At 35.4% G+C, this 14,055-nt stretch overlaps 2 protein-coding genes across 5 annotated transcripts in view; both read left to right on the top strand.

Annotated features, from left to right (window-relative positions):
• LOC149787630 (sorting nexin-14-like) overlaps positions 1-4,468 on the top strand; it is a 128,106-nt gene extending 123,638 nt beyond the window's left edge. For all 4 annotated transcript variants that reach the window (XM_089973805.1, XM_089973804.1, XM_089973803.1 and 1 more), the window contains one exon: positions 919-4,468. In XM_089973805.1, the coding sequence (XP_089829931.1) occupies positions 919-978 (60 nt within the window). In that variant the 3' untranslated portion in view covers positions 979-4,468. The remainder of the gene's footprint in view (positions 1-918) is intronic.
• Positions 4,469-9,326: 4,858 nt separating this feature from the next.
• Positions 9,327-13,755, top strand: LOC149787629 (uncharacterized). Its single transcript, XM_089973801.1, has one exon. It carries the CDS (start codon positions 12,724-12,726, stop codon positions 13,750-13,752), a length of 1,029 nt encoding a protein of 342 aa, XP_089829927.1. The 5' UTR covers positions 9,327-12,723; the 3' UTR covers positions 13,753-13,755.
• The last annotated feature ends 300 nt before the right edge of the window (positions 13,756-14,055 follow it).

Raw genomic sequence — 14,055 nt, 5'->3', positions numbered from 1 at the left:
GGTGGTGATGTTGTTTTGGGTTTAACACCATTTTTCAGTGCATGATAAGTTATACATGGCGACCAGTAAAACTGGTGGGGTAAGAACCTGGGATAGCCCAGGGAAGAACCACCAACCCAAGGAAAGCTACTGGCAAGTTCTCATACGTACCCACTGTAGACAGAGGTGAGATGTCAGTGGTCTTTAGACTACTCTGCCACCTTGGACCCCGCTATGTATAGGTGGCCATTAGGACAGGTTTGACTGTACTTACCTCCCATTTGCTTAATATTTTATAGCCAGTCAGGTGTTACAAGTGCTATTAAAACCCCCCAATAAATAAAATACATCAATACTCATAGTTGATTATATTTTTGTTTTCAGATTTCCAGATTAAAAATTATTTGACATAAACAAATAGACAGTTGCTAAGTATAGACTTTACAGTAGTGTTTGCTTTAAATTACAAAATATATCCAGTTTTGGAAGCTTCTGATTCATTTACACTGTCAGAGTTCTTGAAAGCTTGAAAAAATGTGGCTAAATTGCAGTGAAATTCAACTGGACGTAAAAGTGGGAATGAGTATTACCTCACACATTTGATGATTTCTTCAGAATGCCAGGTTTATGTTCATTCAGTCCGAATCCTTTTTAACATCACCTGAGGTGAAGTATCATATACATTAATGCAAGATTAAAAGATTATTTACAAGGTTTCACATTGGGTAAGGTGTAATACATATATAGCCATATGGAAGGTTAGATGTTTATTCTGCATAGCCCCATGGAAAATGTTGTCATTATGAGCATCTCTCATACTTATGCAAAATTTGTGTGGGTTTCTCAGTTGCTTCATAATGTCTTGTTGATCTACGTAATGTACAGTTTATATATGTATAATGCAAAGTACTGTTTCAGATAAATACTTTTTTCTTTTAGCTTTCCTATGTATTCCTGGATATAGTAATACAAGAACTGTTCCCGGAGCTGAAAAATTGAGGATGAAATGTCCAAGGAAATTTTTTAAAAGAAGTTTTTGGTCTAGTCATTATTTTATTTTATAGATGAAGAAAAATGATCATTTGCTGTTTGATTTATTTATTTGATTTTGATTATGGTTTTTTCCCTGATTTTAGGTCGGAATTTATTGCTAACAGTAGGTTTCTTGATAAGACCCTGTACATTTCTTAGCAATAACATGAAATACTTTTTTTTTAATCATGAAATTAAGTTATTATTCAAAGGATATAAAGTTTGAAATTAGTATTTCATTTTGTTTGATATTTATACTTATGTATGTAAATTTTTCTGTCAATAACTCATTTGCAGAGGAATTCATTAACATCTACAGATCTGAAGCACAAGTGAGAACACAAGATAGTGAAGAAAATAAGTTTTGGTTAACAGTTGGGTTGGAGGGGGACAGTAATAGAAACTTGAAATGATACACGAGTATTTCAGTCTCTTTTGTGTTTATTTGATTTTAATATTAAAGAATATTTTAGTTTAATAATTCAAATAAAGTGAATAAATTGACAACAGTCTTTTGATTTAGATCAAGGCATACAGGGTTCAAAAATTTGCACAAAAGTCAAATTTGTGTTGCTTCCCTTTATTTGTCAAACCATGTGTATCAATTGTAGGCAAACACAAATGAACAAAAGTTTCATAGGTAGAATTACACTTATAAACCAGTGGGATCCAGATGTGTTAGTATTGTTGCAATAATTTTTTCAAGACAATGCAAGTGACAATGACTACAATATTTGAAGACAAAGTTGGTATATAGCACCTGCATTATCCTGGAACACTACATCATTCCCCCCCCCCAAAAAACCCCCCCCACCAAATAAACAAAAAATGGTACAGACTGAAAAAAAGAGGAGAAATATGCATATTTTATTAGAATTTGCATTTCATTTTCAAATGCATCACTGCTAAGTTTGAGGAATAGTTGTGACATTAGACAAGAATCAAACACTTAGCTGCTTTTGGTGAATGGTTTTAACAAGAAATAAAGGCTGATATATGTTTATATGTATATATACACTGTTTTTATTATAGGAAAGTCATTTATGTAAAACTGTTCAGGAAACAAACAATTTGGATCTATTGGACTTTGAAAGAAGAAATAAAATCCAAAACATAATATGCATTTTTTGGGGACATATATTTGGGTTGACAGATATGGTTAAAATAAATGAGTTTCTTATTTATGTATTAATTTTCTGTTAACACATTCCTCCATCAAGGTTCAGTAAATATCAGTTCTGTATATTTTCTAGTGTTTTACCCAAGCAGCATTTAGATTGATTTATTGTGTTCACAGTTGTAGCAGAGAGTGACTAAATTTTTTAAATTAATTTATACTTTCAAAATTGTTTACAAAATTACAGGCCTGATTGACAGAGCATGTGAATGATTACTTTGATAATTAATATCTGATATTCCTGTGGATTAGATTCAAGCAGAGTTTGTCTGACAGATTTAAAATTAATGCATTGGTGCCTAGTCATATTGCTGCTTGTGCTAAAATTGGTCCCTGGGAATCATTGCTCATGTTTTGTAAAGTTAATTTAATCTTATCATTTTGTACCTCATTTTTATTCAGTTTCAATGAAAAATAATTATTTTATGGTATTCCTTGAATTACTGGATTTTCCAGGAGAAATAATTTTGACAATTATCAGTAGTGAAATATATATTTTTCACTGCTGCATCAGTAATGTCATGTTCAAGAAATTTGGAGCTATTTTTAATGCTTTCATAGCATAGTGGAAAGCATGGCTGCCTTGCATACAAACAAACCAAATTCAAATCCAGTGATGTACATATCATTTTTATTCATTATATTTTAGTGTGTCATTTTATTTTGAATAGGGAAGGCAACTTCTGTTATTACTGATATTTTCCATGCAAATATACACAGAACATGGCAAAAACCAATGACTTTATTGTGCAGGATACATTTGAAAATCTGATACTTAAATCTGTTGTGCATATTGCTAGCCAATATGTTTGAGCATAAAATACAAAGCACATTTCCTTGAATTGAGTGAATAATGGATACATTTGAATTTGTGGTGAAAATCTTTAGTATTATTATGTCCATGCATTTGTTGGCTTTAGACATTTCTTTATGTAGTGTGAGCCAATTTTAAACATCTCAGTGTCACTTTCTGTTTTTAAACATTTCTGTTAGAAAATCATAGTTTTGTCCTCTAAAGTGTATGTTTTTAATATTTCAGTAGGTAGGAAGTATACCTTATTTAGTCTATGTATTTTGCATATTTTACTAAAAGGTTCCCTGGATTGATGAATCATGGCTGTAACTGTGAATAGATCCAGTTAGGAAAGCAAATCAGATGTTAATATATTTTCATATTTTGATCTTTATTAAATATACACTAGGCTTTGGTTCAATAATCCATGAGGCATAGCTAGCTCACCAGATATATATATCAAAATTAGGACTAAGAGTCTTGAAGCATTATTGTATGTTTGTGTTTTTCTGTGAATGTCACATCAGTGGTCTTATTTTTTTATGGCACATTTTGCTAATACTCATCATTTTATTTTGCAATTTTTATAAATTGTTGTGAAATATTGACATATTTTCTTTTTGATATGCATTCCATAATGAACATTGATAAGGCAGTATGCTTATCATGTAATGATTTAATAATTCACAGCTAAAGCTGCGTTAATAATCTTTTGATGTAAAGATGTAGTCGGACCTGTCTTCATTGAGCCACACATGGGAAAATGCCAAACTGGAATCATAACACAGGAGACCTGTGAATGAAAATTCACCTTTCAAATTATGTTCTTGTGCAAATATGAATGAAAAAATATTATTATTATTATTGTTATTATTATTATTACTATTATTCTTTTAATCAGTGTCACTGGTTGAAATCACTTAGGGAATATTGCAATTTTCAGTTTTTGTTGTCTTTCAGTTGCACACTTTTCCAATTTGGAGATGGCATATTTTGGACCAAATTATTTTTGATTACTATAAATGTGGTAGCTTTAATTCACAATCTTAAAATAATGGATTTATTGGATGTTTCTTTAAGTGACTAGATCACAGTGAATATAAGTAAGATAAGAAATGTTTACATATCCATTTACAAGACATGTCATCTAAAATGTTTGTCTTTCTTTCAAAGCAGATGCTTTGTTTGATGTATAAATCAGTCACTGTTAGTGCACTTAAGATCTTACAGGAGTAAAAAAAAGCCCATTTTTTGTTTGGATAGGAAACATCAAGTTCTTGTTATGGAAAGCAGATGACCATTGAATACAAGGCTGTTGTTCATAAAATTTGGGTATTGAAATGAGAATAGTCTTTGAGGCCAGGTGACTGTTAGATGTAGGTGACCATTAAAACAGGTTTGTCTGTATATATTCAGTTAATTTTTCTAGATTTTATTGAATTTTGTTTAACTGTGATATTGAGAGACAAATAAAATCTGACATTGTCTTGTCTTCATACTTAATTGTGTATTGCATGCTCATTGTAAAGTTACAAGCTGGAAATATTTTAAATAGTAAGTATAAGTAGCCTAAAGTAGAATGATAGAATTTCTCCTCAGAAAGTACAAGTGGTCCAGTTTGAATCAAAAGACCTATATACAGTAGCATGGATGACTTTGTCTCAGATTGTGGCTAAAGATCTCTCATGTGGTACTTTTACATGATTTTTGTGGAATACCTGATTCTTATGAGAGAGTTACTTGGTAATTAGTCATTTGTTATTTTGTCATGTGTAGAAAAGCATTTACTTTACACTCCAGATTCATCAGCATCATCCACATTTAGATGAATTCAGCTGTTCAGAGTTCTTTTCCACTGGTAACTTTGAACTTTAGGCATGAGGTTTTCATGGATCATCAGTAGGGTGTTCCATGGATCTTTCTGAACTACCATGATAGATTGTAGGTTACAGTGACCTGTTTTTTCTCTAGCATTAATGGCTTTGTTGTTTACATTGATAATGCCAGTGTTAAAGTTTAAATTTTCTTGGCACAACGTCAGATGAAAACATGTTTATCTGAATGTAAATTATTCGGGATGCTGCATTGCAGAGGAAATAAAGGCCTCTGTGACCTCCTTTCAGCCAAGAATGAGTTATTGACAGGTTAACACTAGTGTTGAAAGTTTTGTCATTCTTCTTTAAGTCTGTTACCCAATCATAATAACTTTAGAGAACTACTAATACCTCTCAAAAATCTAGCCCTCCCAGATAATACTTTTAGCTGAAGGGAGCTTAAAGTTGTCTGCCAACCTAGGTGACGATTGGGCAGAGTGATCTCCCGTTAGATATAAGGATTGGTAGCATCACCCAATAACCTTGCAGTTATTACTTCCACTCATGCCTAGAAGTATGTACTCCTTGTAAATTTTGGATTTTCTCTCATTTACTCAAGCATCCATGATGGCAGTTGTTTCATTCCTACCCAGAGCTACTGAACCTGCACATTTGGATTATATTAAACATGCCCTCAGAAATAAACAGTTCTCTGAACCAGTCATGGAGAGATTTGCTCTAGCAAGAAGGCCCTCCACTCTTAAAGCATACAAGGGCACATGACAAATTTTCATCCAGTGGTGCACAAACACATCCTACCTCTTTGAAGAGAGAAAGATTGCAGCAAGTACAATAAAAGGTTACTGCTGCATGATCAATGATACCTTTCATTCTCACAGAGACAATATCAGACAAAACAAGAACTTATCCTACCATCTCTCCTACTTTGAGTATACATGGCCAAAACACTAGCCCTCTGCCCAAAGTGGAATCTGTCTTGGGTATTAACCTAGCTGAACAAGACACCTTTTGAATCATTCTCAAGGGCATTTCTGGCGCATCTTTCATATAAGACCTACTTCCTCTTGGCACTGGACAGAATTAGCAAATATATACCCTCTCAGCAGACCCTAATTACATGCAGTTCTTACAAGACGGGTTAGTCTTACTAATGAAGGCGTCCTCTTTCATTGCCAAGAACAGGTGTCTTCCACAGTTAACTAGACTTTCGACATGAAGCCTGTCTAGCCTGGACACATTTGCTCAAGGCCACTTACAACACCCACTTAGGGCTCTGAAGTGGTACCATAAATGGATAGAGCCGCTGCATATAGGGAGATCGTGCCTATTTTTACCTCTCAAGAAGGAATAGGATATATCAGCACAATCTTGTCCTGGATTAAATGGGCTATTCTCTTTGCATATCAAGAAATAACATCAGCTTAATGAACTATTTACACATTTTAGCTCACAAGGTTAGAGCAATTGCCACTAACATTCAACTGGAACTGTTCTTTAGCCGACATCTTTCAAGCAGTGAGATGGAGATTAGAGTCTGCATTCTCTAACCGTCATCCCAAAGGATTCAGTTCGATCTGGTGGGACCAATATCTGCAGCCAAATAGGTTACCCTTCTATGTCAGTCGACAGCTACTTAAAATGTATATTCACGACTTCCACTAGATTTGCAGTGGGAACATTTTTCTCTGTTTGATGCCATGCCCCGGCAAATGGAGTCCCCTTCAGTCAAGTTATGTAGAAGATATCCCACATATCTTAGGGGACTGGAGATGGTATTTCCAGGGTAAGGGGATGTACCTACCTCAACCTCTTACCTCTTCTAATAAGGTATTATTATCAGGTAATGTATTTAAAGAAGAAACCAATTTTTCCTACCAGATATGTTTATCGGGTAATGTATTTAAAGAAGAAACCAATTTTTCATTCCAGATGTTTCTTTGAGAATACTTACCCAATCAGAATATAATTACAGCATCCCAGCCTCCATAAAGAGCATGCCTTCCTCTCCATTAGTAAGAGACAGGTTCTTGGATTTTGCCACCGATGCTTATACCTAAGGGGAGATTACTCTGCTCAGTAGTCACTGAGTTGTCAGACAACATTTAGCTCCTTTAGCTAAAAGCAGTATATGAGAGGGCTGGATTTCTGAAGTAGTAGTCATGATTGGGTAAATTTTCTTAAATAAACATTTCATTAGGACAAATCAGTTTTTGTCAAATCAGGAGATGTAGTAATGAGATGTGTATGGAACTTGAATAGGTCTTCCCATATAATTGGAAACTGCACAATGGGAAAGTAGGTTATATTCATCTGCTTTTGATCTTGCTCTGTGGAAAATACACCATTTTCTTGGCAAAGATCAAATTTTCAAATACCATTGGCTCTTATGTAAACATTAATGTATCATAGTATTTCAATTTTGTTTTTTCTACCATAATCATGACTTTTTCAAACTTGGTTCAAGCGTTCCTTGCATAGTCACCCCAAGGAAAATAAGGTCACAATAACCAGCATGTACTCCAGTAACTTTTTTTGTTGGCAGGTTAACACGAATGATAGTGTTCAAGTTTAAAATTCCAGGCATACATGGAACCTAAGGTGTAGGCATGGTTACTTTGTGTAACTTGATCAGCGGGGAACTTTTCCTCAACAAGAACCACTCCATGGAATTAGGTCACAATCACTTCCTTTTTTTGTGACATAAATTATTACTGTGTAAATGAAGCATTAAAATTGCTTCTTCCTGACAGATATCAAGCAGAAGAGTTTTATTTCCTATCTGACAAATCTTGCTGTATTTAGTCATTAAGATGTTTATTATTGAATTTCACAAACTGTTCATTGGTACATTTTTTCAAAAATACTTAGATTTTATTCATCTTAAAATTTGGTACAAACACTCAGCTCTTCACTCTGACTTTTATTCTGTCAGCAAAGTAATGAGTTTGGCATTTAGTGACTTATAACCTTTACCAATTAGGCACATCAGTTTGAATTCACTATATCGTGCTCGTTTGAAGAGGTGGCTGAATTAGTATGTATCCGATTAGTTTTTAGCTTTAAATCAGTGTGTATCCAATTAAGTAATTGTTTTCTTTAAATCACCGTGTGTCCAATTAGGTAATTTTTGCTTTAATAATAAGTGCATCTTTCTTTAGTACTATTTATGTTCTAGAACCAAACATAAATCTTAGAAATAATAGGTAAACAGCATTAGTAAGTTTTTCCCAGATATGTTCTGGAAATTCTGTGATTACAGAATATGTAAGGTGGGGCAATAGGATTAGAGGACACAAAATGTTTTCATCTGAAAGAAACAGATGTAGCTATATGTAGAGTACAGCATAAAGATCAAAGTTACACTGATTAGACGCTCTTCTGGCTGTTAATAAAGGCCACAATTTCCAGCTGAATATACCAAAGAAAAGAAACATCTGTCCAAGTATAAAGAAAATTCATCATGTATGCACAAAAAAGGAATATAGGTACTAAAATTATTCAATATTGCCAGATTAACTTCATGAGCAATTTTGTATTTATATTGATGCATTGAATTCTTTGTTGATTATTGAATTAAATGATTTCAGAATACACCAAAGTGATTCATGGTGTAAAATTTAAAATTAATACAAACAGGCACTTGCTGCAATTTACTACAAATAAAATATTATGGACTGTTTGAAAGTTTATTTCCTGAAACTATTTTAAATTTGCATGTACTGAAATTACATGAAGTTTTATCAAACTTTCTATCGAATTGGTCAATGTTATTTTCTCGTATAGATGGATTTTTGTTTTATTGTCTGTGAAGTGGAAAATTGTAGTCATCATTATGACTTTTTGAACGTTTGAAAATTTCAACAAGAAAGCTTTTAAGCTTCATGTCCAGTTATGATAGCTTTCAGAATAGGATGCAGAAACTATTGAAAGCCATGTCAATGTTACTATACATTTGTTCTGTGTTTTCATCTTTCTTGTGAGTAACTCAGTAATTTTCAGTGATAGCTAGGTTTAAGGTTTTGGTTTCAGATCTACTGCATGCAAAATTGATATTATTACTATATTTTTTATTTTAATTCAAACTTTTGGGATCTGATCTACCACACCTCTTCTATCGCATTAGCTAGATTGCAACATTACCACATAATTGTCCAGGTAAGTGAATTATCTGCCACCAAAGTAAAGTGTAGTAAGGTGAACAATATGGTTTAATAATAATAATAATTGTGAAAACAGACAAAACTTTGAAGAGCATGAAAACATTGTTAATTTGAGACGAACTTTCAACATTATTATTTTTATGTATCTGTACTACATAAGAGCAATATAAAGAACTGTTATGATACAGATCCCCAGTATGATACAGATCCCCAATACCATTTGCTCTTGTCTGAACGTCAGTAACATAAATGGCTGTATATAGGTCTTTAGGATGGAACATGGAGCTATTGTACAAATGGTGCAGTTCTGACAGTCATACATACATACTTTCAAGAAGCTAACTGAACATCATCACTCTACTTAAGTACAGACTAGTCAAGGTAACAATTATTTACCACTGGAAGTGAAGCTTAAAGAGTAAAAGTAATTGATTCAAAAGCTGTTGTGAAAACAGTCATGAAACAGACCATATATTCAACTGAACTTTTGTGCAATTGCCAAATCCAGGAACATTATTTTGACTGGATTTGAAAAATAATCTTCTATCTGAAATTGGAGATTATGTTGAGCTATAATGTTGGCAATCAGTTCCTAGCACATGTATCTTTATGCACGTTTGATTCAGTTTCCATGAATATGGAATTCATTGATGATATATTTTTGTCACGGTTAATATGCTTTAATTATACAAACAACTCTCGCTTAGCACCATTGCCAAAAAGATGGTATATAGGTACTACACCAATGAGTTCAAGTCCAGGAGTTTACACTGTGCTGTCGTGGCAAGCTGACCCTGTGTCATGAATGACATCAATAGACCTCTTGAATGTAAGTCACGCAGTGTCACCACTTAGCACCACTGCACTGCACTCCGTGTTACACTTTGGAGGAGCTTTCACTGTCTCGGCTGTAAACAATATCTCCTAGTCGTATTGGTGCCCAAACAGTCACTCAGCCAGGGTACAGCTGAACCATTCCACAATACCATGCACAACTTGGATGCTAATCTAGATAACTACTGTAAATTTCAGCCATGGTCAACTTGCAGCAGTTAAGGCAACTTTTAGTGGTTCCTGCTTGTAGATACATGCTAGCACATCAGCGACTCTGGAATCCTCCTTGGTGGCCAAAGGCTCAGCCTCCATGGCAACATTAACAAGGGTTAGCATATACTTGCTTACTGCTGGTCACTGCCTCGAGCTTTACTCTGTCATATAGGAGAAACAAGAAGTCGGCTGGGTGTTTTTCATTATGGGCTGGAGCTTTAACTTCGGTCTTGGAATTTTTCTGGGTGGCTAAATCTGCCACATGGCCTGTTTCTTCAGCCACAACCTGACAACATTGTGAGACTTGGGTGTATTATGCCAGCTTTTTGATAGATGCCATGCCATTTCAATAACCATGCAGCTGAAGTATGTTGCTGCTAGATATTTTGATAAATTCTGTGAAGTATCCATTGCATTTTGTTCTCTTTAGCTATAACACTGCAGATTGGTATCAGCAGGGAAATCTATACTTTAAGAGTTATTTTAAACTTTGAGCATGCAATGGTGAGGCATCAAAAAAAAAACTGCTAATCGCTTTGCTTATGAAATACAAATGTGTTTGTATTGTCGCTGATGCAATTTGTTGAATCGCCACAGCAACAAACATTGGTCTGAGTGGTGTTAATCGCAACTGCAGCGACTGTTATAACCACACCAATCAGGATTGTTGTCAGTGCTATATCGATAGTAACTGGTGTTGATGATGGTGGTAGAAAAATCTCGTAACAGCAAATACGTGTCTATTCAGAACTTCTCATGACAGCGCAAAGCAGTTTCAATAAGATTAATAAACTCGGCTTGATGGCTGTTGAGACGAAATAATGAGCATGGCTGTGTTTGATATTGTGTTGGTGGAAATGGAAAACCAGAGTGAACGAACAAAAGGGCAAGACATCTTCCATTAGTTATACAAGCACCAAAAAATAAAATCACACTCACGCTTGTATTAAAATCTGCTGATGAGATTCTGCGGAAGTAAGTGTTGTTACCACTACTTATAAAATAATTTCACAACAAGCGCCATTAGAACCAAATGCATAAGAGGTGATTTCATCGGGGAATATACATTATTTGGTATCAAGCAGTGACAAACTACTTTTGGCACATTGGTCTTTATAGCGATTTTTCTTTGACCGAACCAAATTTGCCGTGCTTGCAAATTGACGTCGCTATGGAAAACGTTCCACATGCATAACATGCATGGGATCCTTTGCAAAAACAACCTGGGTAATTCTTTTTCGTATTTGATGTCTTTTGGTCCAGCCACAATGGAGCACATTTTGGGACGCAGTCAGATTTATTCCTCGATAGTTTATCCGAATATTCATCATTGAATTTTCCCACGACTTTCTTGTTGGTTTTACTAAAATAAGTTCTTTCCGATACTCGTCACTAAATTCATTGACTAGTGTGTTCGATGCAATATCTGAATGAACATTGTCAATCATGGTTACTTGTAAAACAGTTTGTGGTAATAAAATTTATGCATTAGCAGTTAAGATTAGTCCAACACTGACGTGCCAACATAGATAGGTTTGTTAGCTTCAATTTCGATTTTATGTACGACAGTGAGTCTACCATCAACGATGCTTCGGGATTCAAATGCTTGTTCAAGAATGAGCCTTCAAACCTTATATTATCTACTGTCCATAAAGAAGTTCAACTAGAATTCACTTTCGCAAATTCTCTCTTTTTTCCAAATACGGAATTATTCATGAGCTTGTAAAGATCTTTCTGAAATGCACTCGTTCGCAGATATTTATTCATTTATATATACGGCACCTTTCCAAGCTTTGCTGGCGAAATCAAAGCACCCAATGAACTTGACTTGCATGCTCTCCCAATTGCAAATATAACGGCAGATTTCGTACAAGCACTTCATAGTTGTTTTTGTTCCGAAGATTCAGGACAAGTTTGGTTGATTCAGTAAATTTGAGTCCGAATTATCTACAATGTCATACTCATAATGTGTGTAACATTATACATGTGTAACTGACCAATCAGAACCCTCTGTGCATGAGTCATGGCTCCACTGGTACTATCTACAGGCGTCTGCCTCTTTGATAACACTCTGTATTAAGACCTCACAGTAGTAACTTGTATATATTAAAGTACTGATAGTTAGAACACGACGTCTCATATTATGTTTTAACACAACATGGTGTCAGAAGTGGGATACTAATTATAATTGGAATAGTACATGGATCGTAAATGGATATTTTGAAACAATAACTTTACAATCCACGGAAGATTTTGCACGAATTTAAAACCTTAAAAACGTTGAAATTTCTGCATACGAACTTAATACCTTCGAAATGGATCTTTCCGGCGTACCAACCCCTACCATGGACTGGGACAATTCCAACCTTACCAACTCATGGGCTAAATTCCAACAACACTGTGAATTAATATTTAATGGACCGATGAGTAGAAGAAGTGATGCGGTCAAAGCCAATTACATTCTACTTTGGGTAGGCGACAAAGGTAGAGATATTTTCAACACATGGACTCTGACTGATGAAGTTAAAGAGGACCCATCAACGCTCTTTACAAAATTCAAACATCACGTGCAACCAAATTAAATCCGGTCTTTGCCAGATTCAAGTTTAACAACGAAATTCAAGGCTTCAGGACAATAGACCAATATGTAACTTCAATGAAATTTTTTCCAAGGACTGTCTCTTCAAAGACGAAGACGACATGATTTGTGATAGAATTGTCTTCGGGGTATCGTCACCAAGGATACGAGAAAAACTTATCAACGAAGGTGAAAAGTTGACCTTGGAAAAGGCTATTAACATCAGTCAAAGCCATGAATATGCCCAGGAGCAGCTCCGGACCATGTCTGCATCAGCCAGACCGGAAGTACATGCGACAATTCAACGACAGGCCAAGACAAAAGAACTACAGCCAAAGAAGAAATGGACCACATCTTCCAGACGGAGCGCCAACGCGACCTGTGGACACTGCGGATACAAGTCACATTCAAGCCAGGACAAGTGCCCTGCAAAAGGAAAGACTTGCAGTAAGTGTCATCAACTCAATCACTTTGAGAAAGTGTGCAGATCAAAAACGGTCAGTGTGATTAACAATGAACATAAAAACGAGGATTTATATATTGACAGTGTAAAAAGGGATATAATTGCCAACGGCCAGGCGTATGCGGCGATAGAGGTAGGACCTAATTTAGTTTCTATTGATTTTAAATTGGATACTGGCTCTCAAATTAACATCATACCATCGCATATATTCAAAAAGCTAGACATAAAACATCCACTTCAACCTACATTAAGCACATTATCCGCATATGACGGCAAATTATTGAGTACAATGGGTACAGTCAATCTCACGTGTAAGCGCACTGAACGTACACATGAACTCGAGTTCTACATTGTTAAAATGAAAGCACCACCTATTCTTGGTTTACAGTCTTGTATGGAGTTAGGCTTAGTTAAATTTACATACTCTTTTCAGACACAGATGTCAAATTTACAATGTAACAAGAGAACGCCCCTCACTAAGACAGTTGTTCTCAAGGAATATGCCAAAGTCTTCAACGGCATAGGTCTTTTCCCTGGGGAATGTACCATACACATCGACCCCAAGGCTACATCTGTTGTGCACCCTCCGCGGAGAGTACCTGTCGCACTTCAAGACAGACTCAAAACTGAACTTGATCGCATGGAAAACGAAAATATCCCCCGGTTACATCACCTACAGCATGGGTAAATTCTATGGTTGTCGTAGAAAAGCAATCGGGTAAACTAAGGGTATGTCTCGACCCACAAGATCTTAATAAAGCAATTTTGCGTCCCCATTACCCTATGCGCACATTAGACGATATCCTACCCCAATTATCAGGTGCAAAATACTTCACCAAATAGGATGCACGGTCAGGATATTGGGCAATAAAATTGTCACGCGACTCATCATACCTCACAACTTTCAACACTCCTTACGGCCGTTACCGTTTCTTGCGTCTCCCATTTGGTTTGAAATCATCTCAGGATGAATTCCAAAGGCAGATCGATG

This window comes from Sinohyriopsis cumingii, chromosome 11 (assembly GCF_028554795.1).
Source record: "Sinohyriopsis cumingii isolate HCF-2022 chromosome 11, ASM2855479v2, whole genome shotgun sequence".
Taxonomy (NCBI): Eukaryota; Metazoa; Mollusca; class Bivalvia; order Unionida; family Unionidae; genus Sinohyriopsis; species Sinohyriopsis cumingii.
This window is presented reverse-complemented; position numbering and strand designations above follow the sequence as displayed.